The following is a 19,671-nucleotide window of genomic DNA, read 5'->3' as shown; positions in this document are numbered from 1 at the left end:
TGAAATATAGTTGATAGAATAATGTTGCATCTTGCATACAGGAGCTCAGTAAGTACAAGCTGAGGTATATCAATTGTAGTCAAAATCCAAATTCATAAATTAAACATCGTACGATTTTATTCAGCCAGCTCAGAATTAGTGTAATATTGTGGATTCGTGTTTTAGTTTACTAAATATATTGCAAGAAAAGAATTACCAAAAGCTGCCTTCTGAGAATGCCCTTTGAAACTCTAGATGATTTGGAAACTAATTACTCTATCTGAGAGTGGTGTCACGCAAGGCAGTATTGCCTGTTTCTGCTTGGGTTAAAGATTGTTGCCAGGAACTGTAGATAGAAAGGTTTTCTTGGGATGGATTTGTATGATTGGTTGTTGCTCAGCCTAGTAAAAAATAGAACATATGGAATCTGACCGTAGTGATGTGTCATCAGAAGTCTAGCACTGACCTAACTGACATCAAATCCATAGCAAACTTTCTGATCAAGAGTACAGACAGTTGAATGGTTTTATAAATATGTGCACTACGTTTAGTAGGACTACCAATTTCTTTGCAAAATAAGTGCAAGTGTTTTGACATCCTGCAGCCAGTCAGTTCTGTCTGAATTCAACAAAGATGATGACTTTAAGTGAGAAGTTGATTGAAAACAGCAGTAAAGGAATCTACAAAGTTACGCAGATCCTGAAGGACAAGCTTGTTTCGCAATATTCTTGTGCTTCATTGCTATATTCACGAAAGCAACCTCTTCATTGTAAGCAAGATATGGTATACAGTTATCTGGATTTGACTGTTTAAATTGTTCATAATTTATAAATATTTGTCTGAGTTATGCTGACAAGTGGTTTTGATTATTTATCAAAATCATGAAAGTGGAGATAATATTGCAACAGAATACTTGTGTATTTTCCCAACAAGGCTCAGAGTTTGAAGTTGCCAGAATAGTTTAATGTAGCATGCAAGCCTTGTTTTTGGCTAAATAATTTTCTGCTTGTATTCTGAAGCTGGTAACTGAAAAGATCTCTGTGGAATTGGGGAAAAGTTTGGGGGCTAATATTTTTTGAAGTCATACTTAGCTGAAAATAGTTGTTGTGAATGACTTCCTTGTAATGGTCTGCTGGTCATCAAAGCTGTGAATGTGATTCTTCTGATTCTATTACTAATTTATTAATCATCTGAATGAAAAGTCACCGTGACCAGTTGCAATTTTTATTCCTTGTAAATGTTGACGGGGCAGTTTACAAAGGTGGGAAATGCTTTTTCAAGCTGCAACATCCCACAATTATTTAGTTTGAGAAGCACTGCTGAAAGGTTTTGCAGCTTTTTTGTATTTAAAGTACTGGTTGATTTACAGTGGTAGTGCTAATGGACAAAGGTTATATGGGCAATTCTTGTGTGCTTTTTGCTCTTTACCTGGGTCTCTACCTATACAGTGGCTTTCTTCATCTCTTTCACCCTTTTCATGTGTGTTCCATGTGCATGCATTTTAAGTTGCAAGACTGTGGGGGTTTGCACGTTCTCCCTGTGTCTTCCAGGTGTTCCGGTTTCCTCCCATACTCCAAAGATGTGTGTGTTAGGTTGATTGGCATGCTAAATTGCCCTTTAATGTCAGGGGGATTAGCAGGGTAAATACATGGGGTTATGGATAGAACCTAGGTGGAATTATTGTCAGTGCAGGCTTGATGGGCTGAATGGCTGCCTTCTGCACTGTAGGGATTCTGTGCTTCTATGATTGAGACTGTAAGACCAAAAGGTAGCTAATGAGCATGGAGCAGAGAGAAAAGATTTGCCTGAATCAGGACTGAGGTTGTAAATGGGAAAGGTTTATTGAGATGGAATGAGACCATGAGGAGAATTTGTGAAATTAGTAGAACTTTTCATCAGTTCGCTGCAACCTTTTGGGGATAAATAATTGGATACGATCAAATTTAAATGCTATCACATTTGTCCTGTATGCTCAGTATCACTGGGTGAAAGAGGGAACTTATTGACATGATTTATCCCTGCCAGTGTTTGAGGTTTGTTGATAGCCATGACTGGGTGAGAAAAACCCTTTAGTAATTGAGTTCATGTTATCAGGTTAGAACCTAAACATTCATTAAAAAAGTTGAAATGTGAAATAGTTAAACGATTAAATAAATGGAAACATTTTCTCTACCAAAGTAGATGATAGCCTGAAATAATTAGTTTAGGGCCAGGTGGTTTATACTGTCACAGTCAAGTAGTAAATGAGCTGCTGTATGCACAGACTGTGATGAATTAATAAGTTGTATAAGCATCCCACGCTAGTTTTATTTGACATTTGGATCTATTCAAAGCTGTGGTATTGGAGGGAAGTGAATTTAAGAATGTTGGTTAGGGTCTGGAACAGTGATGGGATGCACAGATCCTTTAGCTCTAATGGCTATCACGATCAGAAAGTGAAAGACATTCTGCCAACATTAGCAAGAGTTTCTAGCAAGCATTAGTTCACGGCATCTAAATTATTTAAGCAATTATGATGGCTGGTGTGGGAATATAGAAATGCCAGACTGGTGCATTCGAGATAAGTGTTGGATATGATATGTTGCCCTTCCTGGATAGGAAACCATGAGATCTTTTACATCCACCTGGACAGGCAGGTTTAATGTTTTACCCAAAGGTCACTTCCTTAGTACTTCACTGAAATGTCCAGAGAATATATACTCAAATTGTGGAATGGACTTGAACCCTTCTATTTGAGCAGATTATAGCAAAGGCATTGATTTGTATATGTTCGTTCAATGCAGTGGTGGGCAAGCCCTTTCAGGAACCTAATCGCCATAAGTAAACAAGTTGGGGCAGTTTTTGAGTTGTTTGAGCACCTTGTGCTTTAACTATGAAGAAAATGTTTAAATACTTGAGGCTTGTTCACACTCGTATCCGAGAAAATGGCTTTTATGTTGTTGGGTTGGAAATGGCGCTTGCTTGGAGAGCCGGTACTGACTTAGTAGGCTAAATAGCCTCCTACGCTGTAACAATTCTGTGAATGGTTTTGGGGCAGGGAGCAGGAAGGGCCACACCTGGAAGAGGAGACATGAAGTAAAGTTAGCTTGGAGAATTGCTGTCTTAATTTCAATCTGCTTGAGACTGACTGCAGTGCACCAGCTGTGTAACCAGAGCAGGGAAAGCCTGTTTGGGGTTAAATATGATTGACACAACAAATGGGAATGGTGGCAAAGACTCAAGAATAATTTCTTCTCTGCTGCCATCAGACTTTTGGATGGACCTATCTCGCACTAAGTTGATCTTTTTCTACACCCTAGCTATGACTGTAACACTACATTCTGCACTCTCTCCTTTCCTTCTCTATGAACGGTATGCCTTGTCTGTATAGTGAGCAAGAAACAATACTTTTCACTGTATACTAATACATGTGACAATAAATCAAAATGTAACACTTGTAGGAATTGTGCACTGAAAATATTTTACTATTATGTAGATGCATATATAACTTGAAAACAGGACAAGGAAGTACACAAAATAAGGTGTTTGGTCTATTAGGTGTGGGAGAGCAAAGCTTGATCAGTTTAAACACTGGAATATTATGTAACTCAGTATCATACCATGTTGTACAATGTTCTGATGAAGCATCTGTTACTTAAAAGCACTAGGTTTATATCGGTTGTTGGAATTCAACATGATGAGATGTAGAAAGAAAATCCCAAGGAACTTGCAATCAGTCCGGTGCACACTATCTTTTATAGTGCACGTTACTACCTTCATAGAAGTATTTTTATTTGGAATTCTGTGTATTGAGAAGTAGGTTTGAGCAGTAATCACCATGATGGAATCACTTACTGCATCAAATCTCCATCAGTTCAATCAATATTATTGCATTTTGTAATCCTGTAAACTTTAGCAGGACATTCTCAGAACTTGACTGTAGTTTATATTAATTGTTTTTTATAAGCTTGCTTAGTTTTGTGCGAGTGGATGCAAATTACAATACAAATACAATATATTACAATTGCAATACAATAGAACTATTTTAGTTTTCCATATTTGAAGCAAGGGGTTAAACACATTGTAATTGAAGTTTGTTTCAAAGTTGTACTTTTTATAAAAATAAACGTGAATGTTCGAAAGGAAGTATTGCACACTGCACCAGTCGGATTAACTGGGATATCCTGGTATTGTTGTAGTTAAATTGATTAGAAGCAGCACCTGCTACAAGCAGTCTGCCTCTGTGTGCTCGGATGAATATTAATGTATAGAACCATTTCTACAACATGATAGTATTGTACCATTGATTTTAAATTGGTTGCCAAGCATAAGCAAACAAAAATTTTGTATTATTGTCCGTTGTCTGTTTGTGAAGTAGTAGTTTTATATAAAAGTTTCCTAATTTCTCTGAATTGGCATAAATTATGTATGTAAACAGCGAGAGGGGGATTGAAGTTCAGCTACATTTCCAAAAGATTGTTTCAATGACGCATAACTCTGCATAGGGGGTTGCCATGGAAATCCCCAACGTTCACTCTGAATTCTGGGCATCAGCTCAAACATGGGCAAAGAAACCTGCTGATTACCACCACCTGCTTCCCTGCAGTTCTTGATTCCATACTAGTGTGTCACATACCACTTGGAGGAAGCATTGAGGGTGACAAGGGCACGCACAATATCTATTGGGGGCCTCCAATGTCCATCTCCAAGGCTGCCTTTGTGATGACTGACGAAACTGGCCAAGTCCTAAAGAGCATGACTGCTAGACTGGGTCTTCAGCAGGTGGTGAGGGAACAAAGAAATGGGAAAAACCTACTTGACTATATCCTCACCAATCTCAGGCACATCTAAACATGGCAGTATCGGTAAAAGTGACCACCACACAGTCCTTGTGAAGATAAATTCCATCTTCACATTGAGAACACTCTCCATTATGTTGTGTGGCACTACTAGCATGCTAAATGGGATAGATTTCAAACAGAGCTAGAAGCTCAAAATTGGGCATCCATGAGGCACTGTGGCTTATCTACAGCAGGAGAATTGTACTCGATCACAATCTGTAACTTTATGGCCAAACATAACTCCTGCTCTCCTCTCTCCACCATTACCATCAAGTTGGAGAATCAATCCTGGCTCAATAAAGAGTGAAGGACAGCATGCCAGGAGCAACACCAGGCATATCTAAAACCATCAACCTGGTGAAGTGCTAGCGCAAGACTTCTCGTCTGCCAAGCATCAGAAGCAACATGCAATAGACAGAGCTAAGTGATCCCACAGCCAATGGATCAGACCTAAGCTTTGTGCTTCTGCCATATCCAGTTGTGAATGACGGTGGCCAATTAAACACCAAACTAAAGGAAAAGGCCCCAACACATCAGTGCCAAAGAAACGAATGAGGCATTTGCTATCAGCCAGAACTGCTCAGTGGATGATCCATTCATGGCTTTCTGAGGTTCCTAGCATCTCCGATGCCTGTCTTTGGTCAATTCAGTTCACTCTACTTAATATCAAGCAATAGCTGAAAGCACAGGATACTGCAAAGGCCATGGGTCCTGACACAATTTAAAGTTTATTTATTAGTCACAAGTAAGGCTTACATTAACATTGCAATGAAGTTACTGTGAAATTCCCCTAATTGCCATAGTTCAGTGCCTGTTCAGGTCAATGCACTTAACCAGCACGTCTTTCAGAATGTGGGAGGAAACCAGAGCACCCGGAGGAAACCTGTGCAGACTCCACACACACAGTGACCTAAGCCAGGAATCGAACCCGGGTCCCTGGTGCTGTGAAGCAGCAGTGCTAGCTACTGTGCCACCCCAATGGTACTGAAAACCTGTTCTCCAGTACTAGCCATCCCTTAACCAAGCTGTTCCAGTACAGCTATAATATTGACACTTACCTGGCAACATGAAAATTTGGCTGGATATGTCCTGAGTGCGCACAAGCAGGACAAGTATAATGTGGCCAATTACTACCCCATAGGTTTACTCTTGATCATCAGCAAAGTGATAGAATGGGTCATCGACAGTGCTATCAAATGGTATTTAATCAGCAACAACCTGCTCACTCGGTTTGGATTGTGTCAGGGTCTCTCAATTCCTATCTTCGTTACAGCCTTGGTCCAAACATGGACAAAAGAGCTGGACTCAGTGAAGTGAGAATGACCGCTCTTAACATCAAGGCAGCATTTGACTGAGATGGCATTTAGGGGCCTTGCAAAACTGGAGTCAATGGGACTGTAGTGGTGGGGGTCTCCACTGGTTGGAATCATACCTGGCGCAAAGGAATGACAGTGGTTATTAGAGGTCAACCATTTCAATCCTGAGACAGCTCTACAGGAGTTCCTCAGTAGTGTCCTAGGCCCAGACATCTCCAGCTGCTTCACCAATGACCTTCCCTGTACCATTAATGTCAGAACTGGGGTTGTTCACTGAACAATATCCAGCACCAATCGAGATTAGTTAGATACTGAAGCACTCTGCCTCCATGTGCAACAAGACCTGGACAATATTCAGGCTTGGGCTGATAAGTGGTGAGTAACATTTGTGCCACATAAGTTCGTTGAAATGACCATTTCCAACAAGAGAGAACCTAACCGTGACCCCTCAACATTCAATGGTAACATTCATTGCTGATTCTCCCTCCATCAACATCCTGAGGATTACTACTGACCAAAAACTGAACTGGGATAACCATATAAATACTTTGGCTGAAAATTAAGTGGCAACTCACCATCTGACTCTCAGTACAAGGCACAAGTCAGGAGTGCAGTGGAACACGCTCCAGTTGTCTGGATGAGTGCAGCTCCAACACCACTCAAGACAGGACGGCCCATCTCCACCTTTTACAATTCACTTCCTCCATCACTGACACACAGTGGTAGCAGTGTGTACAAGATGCGCTGCAGCAACTCACCAGGACTCCTTTGACCGTACCGTCCAATCCTGCGACTTCTACCACCTAGAAGGACAAGGGCAGCACATGTATGGGAGTACCACTACCTGGAAGTTGTCCTCCAAGCCACACATCATTCTGACTTGGAAGCATAATGCCATTCACTCTCAAAATCCTGGAACTCCTTTCTAACATCATTGAGTGTACCTGCATCCCATGGGCTGCAGCAGTTTAAGCAGGTGGCTCACCACACCTTGAACATGCTTTAATATAGAAGCTCAACACCACTATTCAAAGCAGAGAATAAAGAGTTTGTGTCTTCATTTCTTGCTAATGCTTCTTTCTCTTAGTTTCTATTGCTTTCAAGTTTACTTTTATTTATTAGTGTCAGAAGTAGGTTTACATTAGCACTGCAATGAAGTTATCTAAATGTTCGGATTGTAGAAATTATTTTTGTTCTGCCATTTCAAACGTAAGCAGTTTCTCACATATGATGCCTATTTATCCTCAATTTCCTGTTAATCAATTGTCGTCAGCAACAACTTGTGTTTATTTAATGTTTTTCAAGTATTAAAATATCCCAAGCTGATTCACTGGAATATAATTGACATTCGTCACTAAGCCAAAGGAGGAGACAACTGCAATGTTGACCTGAAGTGAAACCACATTTTCATCATTCTGCAGTTTTGCTTTAAATACCCTGTGTCATGGTGTCAGGTTCGAAAAGAAAATGTGTTCTTTAAATACAGAAAATGGTTAATGAACTTGAGTAGGTGGAGAGGATGGACGTAACCTTTTAATCAAACAGTTTGGAACTAAATAGTGTCCATGTTTAACTGTTAAAATCAAACGGATTGTTGCATTCAAGAGATCGAATAAAGTTCAAAATGGATGGCACTCCATCTAGGCAATATTTTCTCAGAATGATTTGTTCTTTTTGAATTTGAAGGACTTCGAAAGCAGGAAAGCTTGCACTTCCCAGAACTGGAAAGGAAATTTATTGAAAAATCGTAACATCCACAGTGCTTTCCCCACCTTTCACCCCTTGCCCTGCTATTTTGAAGATTAGGTGGAAATAACTGAAATGGTGGAGAATTTCCTTTTTTTGATAGTGGTCTTTGTAATTTCTTGTTTCCCACTGGCATTTCCAGTTTAACTTTAAAAATGCTTGTATTTTTGAAAGTTATTGCTTGTAAACTTTGTATTATCTGCTGCATTCGGGTGTTAACCAAAGTGAGATCCTAATAAGTATGGGGCATGACACCATCACATTCTTTCGCTTTTTGGAGGAAAAATTTATTTGCTTAGGACTATGTATATAAGTATATGTAGAGCAAGACATCAAAGTTTCAGTTTTGACAAAGGGTCATCTGGACTCAACGTCAGCTCTTTTTCTCTCCTTACGGATGCTGCCAGACCTGCTGAGATTTTCCAGCACTTTCTCTTGGTTTCAGATTCCAGCATCCGCAGTAATTTGCTTTTATGCTTTCAGTCCGTGTTGTAAGACTTAGAGTTGGTACAGTAATGAAGAGGTTTTCTTGGGATAATTTACTTTGAAGAGTTAAAGACTCAAACGCAGTACCAAAATTATAGCCTACTAAATTGTATTATGTATTTATGAAATTTTAGGAGCTAAAGTTGAAACTCAATGTGTTTTGACAGCCCCACAGGCTGTAGAGTCAGGGAAACCTAGGAAACTGTGCATGGTTTTTATTTAATAACTTTACACTGAAGGTGGTGAACATGTGGAATAAACTGCCTGGGAATGGGTGAAAAAAGTTAAAGGAGCATTGCGTAGTCATGTGAAGAATTGAGCAACTACGGATTTTGGGATCTGCTACATGGACTACACAACTTCTTGTCCTGTATTTTTTCTATATGCAGATCTATAGCTATGAATTCTGTTACCTCCAGAACATAATTATCTGAAATTTGTCTTCCTTTTAACACTTCAAAATGTCAGTTAAAATAGAAATCGGAGGACTTGCAAAGTATCTGTTTTGCTTTATGCTGTGCTACAGCATTGCCTGCTTTGAGAGCAGGACTATGGCAGCAGCACCCTCACTTGGTGACAATAGAGCAACACAGTTTAACAGTCATGGCAAATTTAGAAAATTGCTTGGATTGAAATGCAAAGGAGAAATCAAGTAAAACTTTTGAGTGGGTTTTTAGTCCTCCTTCCCTCCCTCTTCCCCCCGCCCACTCAATTTCAGTTCTCCCTCCCACACTCTATTTTCAGACCCTATCCAAGTTATGTATTTGAAATTCCTTTTGTATTTGAAAGGTGGATTAGGTCTGAAAATCAGTATCTAACTGCTCTCACTTGGTAATCTATGGTGTTGTACCTGGGCAGCAGACAGTTTTCGGGAACTACATTCGTACATCTATTAGCTTTGCAATAATATTTTAAGCTCAAAGAAAACAGATGCCAAGCGACATTTTTTAAACCCTTGTTAAATTACAAGCTGGGGGTTATTTAAAGTAGAAGTTCGGAGGAGTGAGCAGCTCAACAAATCAGAATAGCCTTTGAAGGTCTTTGATATATATGGTAATAAATTACTTCAAGTCCAATATCTTTTAAAACTAAGTCAAACATTAAGCCAGAAAGTTTCTCGTGATAAAGGTAGCTTGTGAGTACAATCTGTATGTGAGTGCCAGAATTGTAGAGGGGATATATCTGCAATATTGACAGAGTCAATAAGAACATTTATTTAGGATTTAAAATTTAAACAGTCGTGCATTTATTTTTAGATTGTTAGAACATTAACTCATTCATGTTATTTTTTTACCTCTGCAGCTTCTGTTCTACCAGATTTAACAGAGCAATTCTCACCCCCAGACATTGCACCAACAGTCCTAGTGAAGTTGGTAGAAGCGATTGAAAAAACAGGTAAGGTGAATCATCTGAATTTATAATGTTTCCAAATGGTACTTTTAGTTCTGATATGTGTTCAAATGAGAATTTGTTTTAAAAAGATTGTCAAAGCAATCCTAAACATCGATAAAATTGCTTATCTTCTAACTATAGCTTTTTAAGAGTGTGAATTTTGTTTGGCTGCAAGTATTGATTGTAATTCAGGCCTGGAGACCAGTAAATGTGAATTTGTACTAAAATAATTTGGTCAAATAGGTACTCTGAAATGCAAACCGTAAATAATTATCCGTTATGCGACCGATGTGGAGATTAATGTCTCAAATGGCAAATGTTTCTGGTGTGGTTCTATTGGTTCTCTTATTCTAGTTTCAAATATTTGTATGTCGGGATTAGAATTTTCAATGCAAGAGTTGTTGGCAACATGAAAAACAATCGAGATTCTGTCTCTACCACCTTTTATCAAGCAAGCTAGCACATGTTAAAAAGGTTTTCTAATTAAACTGCAGAAACTTAGAATTAAACCTGTGCAGTTTCAAAGCTGCCCATATTTTAACTACCCATTTTATAATGCTGTTTCTTTTGCAAGTTAATCTTCATTATATTATCAGCATATCATGTCTTGTGAAAGAACTAAAAAGTGTAGCGGTTACTGTACCTTGAACTTAACTGCATTTACCTAGTAATGCTCCAAAAGGGAGGTATTTGACATTTTCCAAGTTCAGTAAATATTGTACCTGATCAGTTTGTCTAGACTGCATCTTCATAGTTGCTAACTTTGTTCTTGTATGATTTGGAACTTGTAGTTCACCTAATGAAAGATTTTTAATTTCTATTTTACAGGTATAGAGTGTGCCAATTTATACCGAACGTCTGGTTCATGTGGTGGTGCTGAATTAAAACAGCTGTTGGATTATGGTAAATATACACCGCATTCGGATACTTTTCCAAGTCGCTTGGTACAATGTATACATGGAGGAGTTATTTTCTACTTGTGGTTTTAAGTGTATTGCCACTTTAATGAACTATTACTCCCTTTCCATGTTTATACATCTCCCCTCATTACAATATTTTTTTGAGAATGGAGGAAGGGGTTTGTTGTTAGTTTTCAGGTTGTAAATTCCTGGCTTTTGCACAGCCTCAGTGTATAGTTTCTGAAATGCAAATGTTTGAGATAGGTAGCATTGGATTTGTTTTCAGAGAAATGCTTTGTATGAATGCTACATCACCACTAGGGGGCTTCTTAATGCTGCATATTGTGATATTACACAAATTGGCATAGACAACTAAAGAATCACCTGATCTTTTTCACAGCTAATGTACCCACTAGAAAATGTGATTAAAATTGTTGCTACCTATTCTGCCCTAATCTTTTTTTGCACCCTATTTTAGTTCTGCCCAGTACTTTGTAAATGAGTTTGTTACTTATGAATGAACTGTACATTTGCACTGTATGGTGTGCATTTGTACATTCCACTACAAGGCAAAGGTCGTTGATTTTGTTTTTTAGAAATTCCATCCATATTCAAAGCTTGATGGAAGAAATTTAAATGCAGCTCGTTTTTCAACTGCCAATTTTTCTCCCCTTTTCAGGAGACACTCATGTTGGCTGTAGTATCACAGATGCTTTCTGGCTTTGAGTTGGAATGACCAATCTATAATGTAGACATTGGTAAACCAGTCTGCTAATAATACTTTCACAATTTTGTTTGATTCTTTCTTCATTTAAAGACTACAGAAGTGCGCTTCCTAGGGAAATGGGATCTCCGGCTGTTTCTCTTCCCAGCTTATAAGCAGGGTAGTATTAATAGCCTTATTAGTACTGTTCTGGCTCAGATTGGTAATCTCAATGGGTGAGAATTTGAACCTGGGTGCCAAACCATTGGGGAACCCTGATGTGTTTTTTATTGTTGAGATATGCATCTTTGAGTTGTACTGAAAATCTGTCTTGACACTAAGCTCTTCTGCAAGTTTATCCCATAACAATGCAGCTGCTTTTTGTAAACAGATTTCTGCATACTTGTAACTCTGTGCCTTCTTTGTAAAGATCAGAATGCAGTAAAGCTCACAACAGTTTGTTTTGAAAATATATCTAGTCAGGTGCATTTCTCAATTTACTAGATGCAACTTCAGTGGACATTGAGCAGTTTGATCTGCAGTCACTGGTTGACGCGTTAAGACAATATCTCCAGGAACTACCGAATCCTGTCATTCCAGCATCGATCTACAGTGATATGGTTTATATAGCTCAAGGTAAGGAAGAGAGAATTTTCATTTGTATAGCACCCTTCACACCTCATAACATCACAAAACTGATTAAATACTTTGGATGTATAGTTTGTTGTAATGTAGGGAACCAAAGAAGCCAATTTGTATGTGGCAAGGTCCCACAGACAGTAATAAAATAAATGACCAATGAAATTCTTGTTGTACTTTATAGTTGAGATAAATGTTTCACTGTCATGTCGTCTGAGATTATGTACTCGGGTCCTGGAACTAGTCTTGAGCCCATGACCTTCTGATTCAGAGGAGAGACTACTTACTATTCCTGAGCTCGCTTAAGTAGACAACCTTAGTCAGATTGTTTATAAAAGAAAAAGTTTGTATATTTTTGATCAACTGCATCCCCAGGTTCTTAGAATGTTCATGTAATTCTAGTAGCTATTCTCAAATCTTTTTTACTTTTTAAAAATTTTATTTCATATAGTTGACATTTTATTTGATCCTGGTACAGATTCTGCAAAACAAGACTCAAAACTTCAAGCCAGATAAAACATTAGGTAGTTTCCGCTAACAAATGCTGATATATATAAAAAACCCACCAGAACATTCAAGTAAAAGGACAGTGAAAGAAGTGCCAGTGTTTTATTTACTGGTGGATTGATTGGACCTCTTGAAAAGTTCAGAGCTTTTCTTGTGTTCCCTGTTCTCTTGCACATCACCACACTCCGCTTGGTCCATCATCTCAAACAATTTGCTTCATATCTGCTTTGAATGTTTGCTTATCCTCTGTCTAAATGTTTTAGTTTAAGTATTGAGATAGTCCAAGTGACATCATACATTGTGGTTAGAATCTGTAACTCTTGCTTTGTTTTGAACTCGGTTCTTCATTTGAAAAAACTTCGCGTTAAAATCATTAAGCGTGCAAACTGGGATAAATGTTATATTCTACGATGATGGTGGGTTGTGTGCAGATGTCACAATTGTATTGGTTAAGAAACAACAATTCTCAGTTAGCCGTGTAAACCTCTGACGTGATCTTGATGTGGCGCGCAAAGTACTGAGACATAACCACATACTGCAAGTGGTGGTTTGTACATTTTGGGTGTGATTAACAAGACTTGTTGCACTGTCTACAGGGCTATTAAGCTGCACAAGTATTAACCTTTTATATGAATGCATTGTGCAGACAGAGGATGTGGTGGTTGTTCTTATCTGCTTTATCTATAAATTGCCCAATCATCTGCATCACAAGAAACAGCAGACCTATGGTATAGCACATGCTAAGTATTTGTGGTCTACATCACAATGCGTACAGTTTTCCACTAGCTGTCCACGATAGTTTTATTTAAGGGTTTTCTTATACCAGACACAGATTGCTAACTGTCAGTAGTCTAAATGTTATTTTAAAAAAGCATGTTGAGCTGCACTGGATTTTGATCAGGAGTGCTGAATGTTGGTGGTTGTGTTTTTGACAGCCATGATTTTTAATTTCTCCAAATGCAGAGGTACTCAATACAGAGGAGTGTGCACAGTTGCTAAGGAGAGCTATCCGGTCCCATAATGTGCCTCACCAGTATTGGCTTACACTTCATTATTTGATCAAGCATTTCTGCAAACTTTGCCAAAGCTCTGGGAAGAACAACCTGAGTGCAAGAACATTGGCAGAAATCTTCAGTCCTTTGCTTTTCAGACAACAAGCAGCAAGGTATGTATGCAACCAGTAAGACTTCCCAAAGTTGCGCACTCATGCACCTGAAAATTTACATTATTTGCATTGTTTAACTTTATAATTTGGATTAATTTTTACCTCTTGATTATCTAGCTCAGATACAAATCCTGAATACCACGTTAAAATTATAGAAGTACTTATAACCAGTGAATGCCAAGAAACACAAACTACACAAGCACCAGCACCAGGTAAGATCAGATCTCGCTATGTATCTTGGCTAAATGTTAAAAATAACTTGCAGCTTGTGTAGGAATGAGTGGTTTTCTGACCCTAGGCAGAATTACTTTATATTCATGCATTTAATTCTTCACCAAAGGCCAGATCAGGTTTTTAAGTAACTTTTCAAATGCTTCCTTGAATAAAGGCTTGAATGTGAACGTGATCAGTATGACTTGCCTAAGATTAGGTCTCTTCCTAGCTGTCCCATTTAGATTCAAGCTTGTAAGTAGCAAGTCTGGCAGAATTTATTTGCTCGCTGCCATTTTTTTCCCTGCTGGTTCTTCAGTTATGGGATTATCTAATAAAGTTAAAAATTCAGAAAACTGCATACATACAAAATATGGAGTATTGCATTCCTAAGTCTGTTTTAATTCGTGAAGATGCAAAAGTCCCTAAATATCAATGCTATTTTATTATAAATGTAATCAATATTTTTAACCTGCAGAGATGAGGGAAAAATGATTTCATGACTTCAGTTGGGAGATTTTTGTCAGGGTTTTTTTTTGATGAATTGGTTGCTGAACTCTAATTTCAGTCATGTAGCTTAGTCCTTTCCAACTTGTCTCTAACGGGCAATCCTTAACTGCGCTTTACCATTTTTTTTCTGCCCCTCTTGTTTGGAGGGATGGAAGGGCAGAAGCCTTTGACCTCCAGTTGTTCAGTTTTGGATGAAAAATAAAGTTTTGCATCTTGATCCACATTCAAACTCATGGAGTCATGAGATTTACTCCAGAGTGCAGTTGCTTGGATCTGGGGTGGGTGGGAAGACATCAATGAATTTGATCATCTTGTGATCAAATGTGGCCAGGGCCACAGACTTATAGATATGCTGAGAAATAACCTCCCATAACTGATCTATAAGCAAGTCCAGGGTTATGTGGAGCAGGCAGGGAAGTGGATTTATGGCCATGATCTTATCGAATGGTGGAACAGGCTTGAAAGGCCAAACACTATACTGCTGCTTCTATTTCTTACGTTCTTGTGTCTCTGCGTTCTTATTCCTCTGCATTTTCAAGATCAATCAGTGCATGGAAATTTATTACTAAATGATTTTGGGTGTTACAAGTTTATTTGAATACAGGTGTGATCATGCTGAAGTAGTTCTGGATGGATGTGCTATGGTGGGCTGCATGGCATCTTTAATTATTCCTAATCTTTATTGAAGGAATTAAATTGAAAATCAAAGGTTGGATAGCCTTGAGCAAACAGTTGTTTTAGGGTTCCTACTTTGACTGTGCTGTTGTGGGAAGCTGCCTCCTACAGGTGGGAGCCCCACACTTACGATGACATGAAAATGCCAGATTAAGAACATTCCTCGGATGGCTGTTGTACTGCCCAGGCTCTGTTTAAAAAGTGGCTTCCTATTAGACTGGAATTATAATTTTGCCTGGTGCGAAGTCCAAACAATGTGAATTGCCTACTCTTGTTTTAGTACACTTGTCTTTACTGTCACTTGCATTTGTGCATACTTGAAATCGCCTTGCATTGATGTGCAAGGTGGTGTAATGGCAGTGTTAAATTTCATTTATCAATATCATCTTCTTAGACTACACTATAAAATCTAGTTTGAGAAATGGTATAACAAAACATTGAATTTAATGCTGCTAACATTTTGGATGGAGGTTTTACGTTGAGACGCTTTCAGAGGATATGCTAGGATAGTGGTAATGTTACTAGTGATCAGAGGTTCTGGAAAATAATTCAAGGGGAGTCCAAATGCCCACATGGCAGTTTGAGGGAAAAGGCCTGGAAATATAAAGTAGCCATCAGTAAAGATGACCGTGAACTGTTGGATTGTTGTGGAAACCTGCTTGCTTCACCTGGCATATATGTAACTCCAGCCCCACATGCAACATATTTGACTCTTAATGGCCCTCCATGTCCTAGCAAGCCAGTCAGTTGTATCACAACTTTCTCTAGACGACCAAAGATGGGCAGTAAATGCGGTGATATTTTAATTCGTATGTTGAGAAGCAGTACTGTATTCTTTTCCAGTATTGGCATTGTTTCTGCATTAAGAAGTCCTACGTCAGGCATCACATGAATTGGTGTGTAGTAAGGGTGTTGCATGGGAAATCCTAGCTAAGTGGAGAGAAAAGAAGATTCTCTAGAGTTGTTAAATCCAGTAGTAAGTTGGTTGGTCAGAATGATTCCCAAGCAGAGATGGATTTCTCAGGCCAAAGGGACGACCCTTTAAAACAGAGATGAGGAGGAATGTCTTCAGCCAGCGGTTGGTGAATCTGTGGAACTCTTTGCCGCAGAAGGCTGGGAGGCCAGGTCATTGAGTGTCTTTAAGACAGAGATAGATAGGTTCTTGATTAATAAGGGAATCGGGGTAATGGGGAAAAGGCAGGAGGATGAGAAAATATCAGCCATTGTTGAATGGCAGAGCAGTCTCGATGGGCCGAGTGGCCTAATTCTGCTCCTATGTCTTAAGGCCTTATGGTCTTTTAAGCGGCTAACTATTTTCAGTGCCGATTCTCGTCAGCCTGTTGTGAAGATCAGATAGTTGGTCTCAATAAGACATAGTCCTCTAAGCAATTTCATCTATCAATCTTGTTACCCCAGACAGTGTGTTCAGTATTGGTAATATATTTGATCATTAGTATTCAAATTTCATTTATTGATTGTTGCATGATTCTGTTGTATTTAACTTGGCTGTAATGCACTTCAGAAATAATCCATTGGCTGTAAAGCACTTGGAGTACTAAGGATGTAGTTCTGTAGCTTTAGCTTTAAACTTCTTGACACACCTAGAGCAAAAATAAGTACTGTGGATGCTGCAAACCAGAATTGAAAATGGGAAATGTGGTCAGGCAACATCTATGGGCACAAACAAAAGCTTGAACCTTGTTGTATTTTACGTGAAGTTTTATATTTATCCTGAAGAGGGCTCTGAATATTAAAGCAGAAAAATGTGCTGACTTTGAGGTAATGTGTATCTGTAGTTTATTTGTCCTTTGGATTTTTCTTGTCACTCGTGAAGGTACTGATTTCTATTGGCTACAATTCCACGAGCAGCCTATTGGAAATCTTGCCCATCCAGCCATTTTTTTCATGTCTGATCCCAGACAGGGGCCAGGAACAGCTATTTGACTTTAAAGGGCATAGTGTTCACACATGAAATTTCTCAACAAACGTTAATGGTAGAGAATGATCAGGAACTTTTGTTGTAGTAAGATGTATATGCCACTTAAGTTTTTGTTTTGGACAAATGTAATGTCTTCAGGACTTTGATATAACTCAGAGGTCAAGTTCCTGTCTGAGCCATGCAAGCCACTACCATCTGTGTTAACTGACTGTAAACTGCTCCAGTTTAGGGGAGGGAAGATTTGCCAGAGTTCCTGATTGATTGTTATACAGTGATACTCCTGTGGGGAGTATATGTACATTTGGACACTGAGCAAGGGCATGATCAGGCTATCATGTATGACTGGAGAGCCTGCTGACACACACCATGAAGTCTGAACTGATGAATGATTTTGGCAAGTTATTAAAGATGGTCCACAGAATTTCACTCAATAAGGAAGCTTGCAAGAGAAAGAAAATAATTTAAACGTGGATAGATTTCAATTGTCTTGGGTGGAACCTACATTTTTGCAGGTGGGGATGCAGAGTTTTTAAATTTTCGCATTGAAATGTCCTAAAGCCATTTATAGTGAATGAATAATTTCAGAACGTGCACAACTGAAATTTGTTCCGAGCCCTTTGAACATGATCATCTCTCTGATGTTTATTTCATTCACTGTTTTGGATTCTAATTATATTCCTTCAACCCCTTCCCCAGATATATTTATATTTATATTGTTTTGATTTGTACATCATAATACCTACTTGAATTCTGAGGAAATGGATTTATCTTTTGGAGCCATTTTTAATTTGTATAAAAATTATTTTCTAATTATTGTCAGTCAGCCTGAGAGATTCAGTTTAATTCTCCATGCAGATCGAGTCATAGAAATCAAAGAAACTCTACAGTGCAGAAAGAGGCCATCTGGCCCATCGAGTCTGCACTGACCACAATCCCACCCAGACCCTATCCCCATATCCCTATACATTTACCCGCTAATCCCTCTAACCTACGCATCTCAGGACACTAAGGGGCAATTTTACCACGGCCAATCAACCTAACCCGCACATCTTTGGACTGTGGGAGGAAACCGGAGCACCCGGAGGAAACCCACGCAAACACGAGGAGAATGTGCAAACTCCACACAGACAGTGACCCAAGCTGGGAATCGAACCCAGGTCCCTGGAGCTGTGAAGCAGCAGTGCTAACCACTGCTATGGTGCCGCCCCGAGTCCTTGCTAAACTTTCCTGAGACCCTGGAATTGAAACTGTGTTGCTGGTTGGGAGTAAAATGCTCAGGTTTTTTGTCTTCAATATAGATAAGTATGTTTTGTACTAAAACTACAATTTATAAAAAAAAAAACTTCCTGGTTGGCAAGCTAAAGTGCTTAGATTTGTTTAATTTCTTGATTGGCAAGTATTCTTCAAGTCTCTGCATTTTGGGTTGCCTGCCACGTGGGCATTTTTATTATTGAAATACACTGAGACTGAAATATGAGCTGTCTAATGTAATGCAGAGTCGTCTTTGTTCTGCACCTGTAGTCTGACCTGAGGGGGTAGATGGAGTCAGGTTCTGAGTTGGATTGCTAGTGGAGGAAAGCAGTTCAAGGAAGGCTTTGATTCTATTTTCGCTGAACCAGCTTAGCTGCTTCCTGCATTTGGCAGCTTGAAGTAGTTTGCTCTCCATAACGTTACGTTCAAATACAGAGATTATTATGTAGTGTGTCTCCAACAGGCGTCGACATTTTCTGCATTAGAAATTCCCCATTAAATACAAGTTGGATTTTTTATCAGAGTGTTAGCCATATTTCCAATCTAGTCTTCCCTGCCTCTTCTCTCCACACACCACTCTCCCACCCCCACTAGATAGAAATCCCTAACTCAGCAAATATTTGAGCTTGCCTGGGTTAATGTTTAAAGAGAGATCTTTATCATTAGTTAAATGCAGACCACTGACTGTGCTGCGAGTACAGAACTTGGGTTCATTTTTAATTATTAACTTTGTGCTCTGCAAAGGTATCTGCACACTCGTTTCAAAGAGTTCATTTATTAGTCGCATGCATTTCATGACTTGCTAATCTCAAGAACCCGATGTTCAGATACAGGCCCTCATGTATTCAACGTTGAAAGTATGGTACTTCTGCGGCACTAAACTGTACCTTGAAACCACTTGGGTAAGGCAGTAGGCAATCAGCTTACAGTTGTTTTATCGAGCTGTTCAGGGCTACGTAGTTACACAAGCTAATGTGAGGTATCTGCTCAAGAATATGATCACGCTGCCTAATGAAGCAGAAAAGCCATATTGATGATGCATAATACAAAATGTAAGCTTGCCTACGAATGTGTACTTTTAAAAAAATCTCATTTTTAGTTTCTCCTCCAGAATTACAGTATGATTTTTCAATGAAATGTGATTCTTTTTTTGGTCCCCTGGACCCCATCCTCGGTGACTAGCCTTCCAATATATCTGGCATTTGGCCAGATCATGCAGAGCAGTGGAAAATCACCTGTCCGTCACTTGTTCTGTCTGTGCTAGCTTAGCATATGTTGTCGCAGCAAGCTAGACTGGTTTGAGTTGAGTATTAACCTGATTGTACAAGTGAGAGAATCCAGGGTTTGGGATCCTTTGTTAAAGCCCGAAAGGCATAAAAAAATTGCTGCCCTGGTTGTGGAACTTCAGTTTTTTCTAGTTTTAAAACTATATTT

At 39.0% G+C, this 19,671-nt stretch overlaps 1 protein-coding gene across 5 annotated transcripts in view; it reads left to right on the top strand.

Annotated features, from left to right (window-relative positions):
* pik3r1 (phosphoinositide-3-kinase, regulatory subunit 1 (alpha)) overlaps positions 1-19,671 on the top strand; it is a 76,029-nt gene that overhangs the window by 42,888 nt on the left and 13,470 nt on the right. The window contains exons 1-6 of one of the 5 annotated variants that reach the window (XM_078215003.1): positions 289-748; positions 9,650-9,742; positions 10,568-10,642; positions 11,846-11,977; positions 13,451-13,652; positions 13,770-13,864. In XM_078215003.1, the coding sequence (XP_078071129.1) occupies positions 613-748; positions 9,650-9,742; positions 10,568-10,642; positions 11,846-11,977; positions 13,451-13,652; positions 13,770-13,864 (733 nt within the window). In that variant the 5' untranslated portion in view covers positions 289-612. Of the gene's footprint in view, positions 1-288; positions 749-9,649; positions 9,743-10,567; positions 10,643-11,845; positions 11,978-13,450; positions 13,653-13,769; positions 13,865-19,044; positions 19,140-19,671 lie in introns of those variants that run through there. The other 4 variants (XM_078215001.1, XM_078215004.1, XM_078215002.1 and 1 more) reach the window with 4 other exon arrangements.

Source organism: Mustelus asterias, chromosome 6 (genome assembly GCF_964213995.1).
Source record: "Mustelus asterias chromosome 6, sMusAst1.hap1.1, whole genome shotgun sequence".
Taxonomy (NCBI): Eukaryota; Metazoa; Chordata; class Chondrichthyes; order Carcharhiniformes; family Triakidae; genus Mustelus; species Mustelus asterias.
This window is presented reverse-complemented; position numbering and strand designations above follow the sequence as displayed.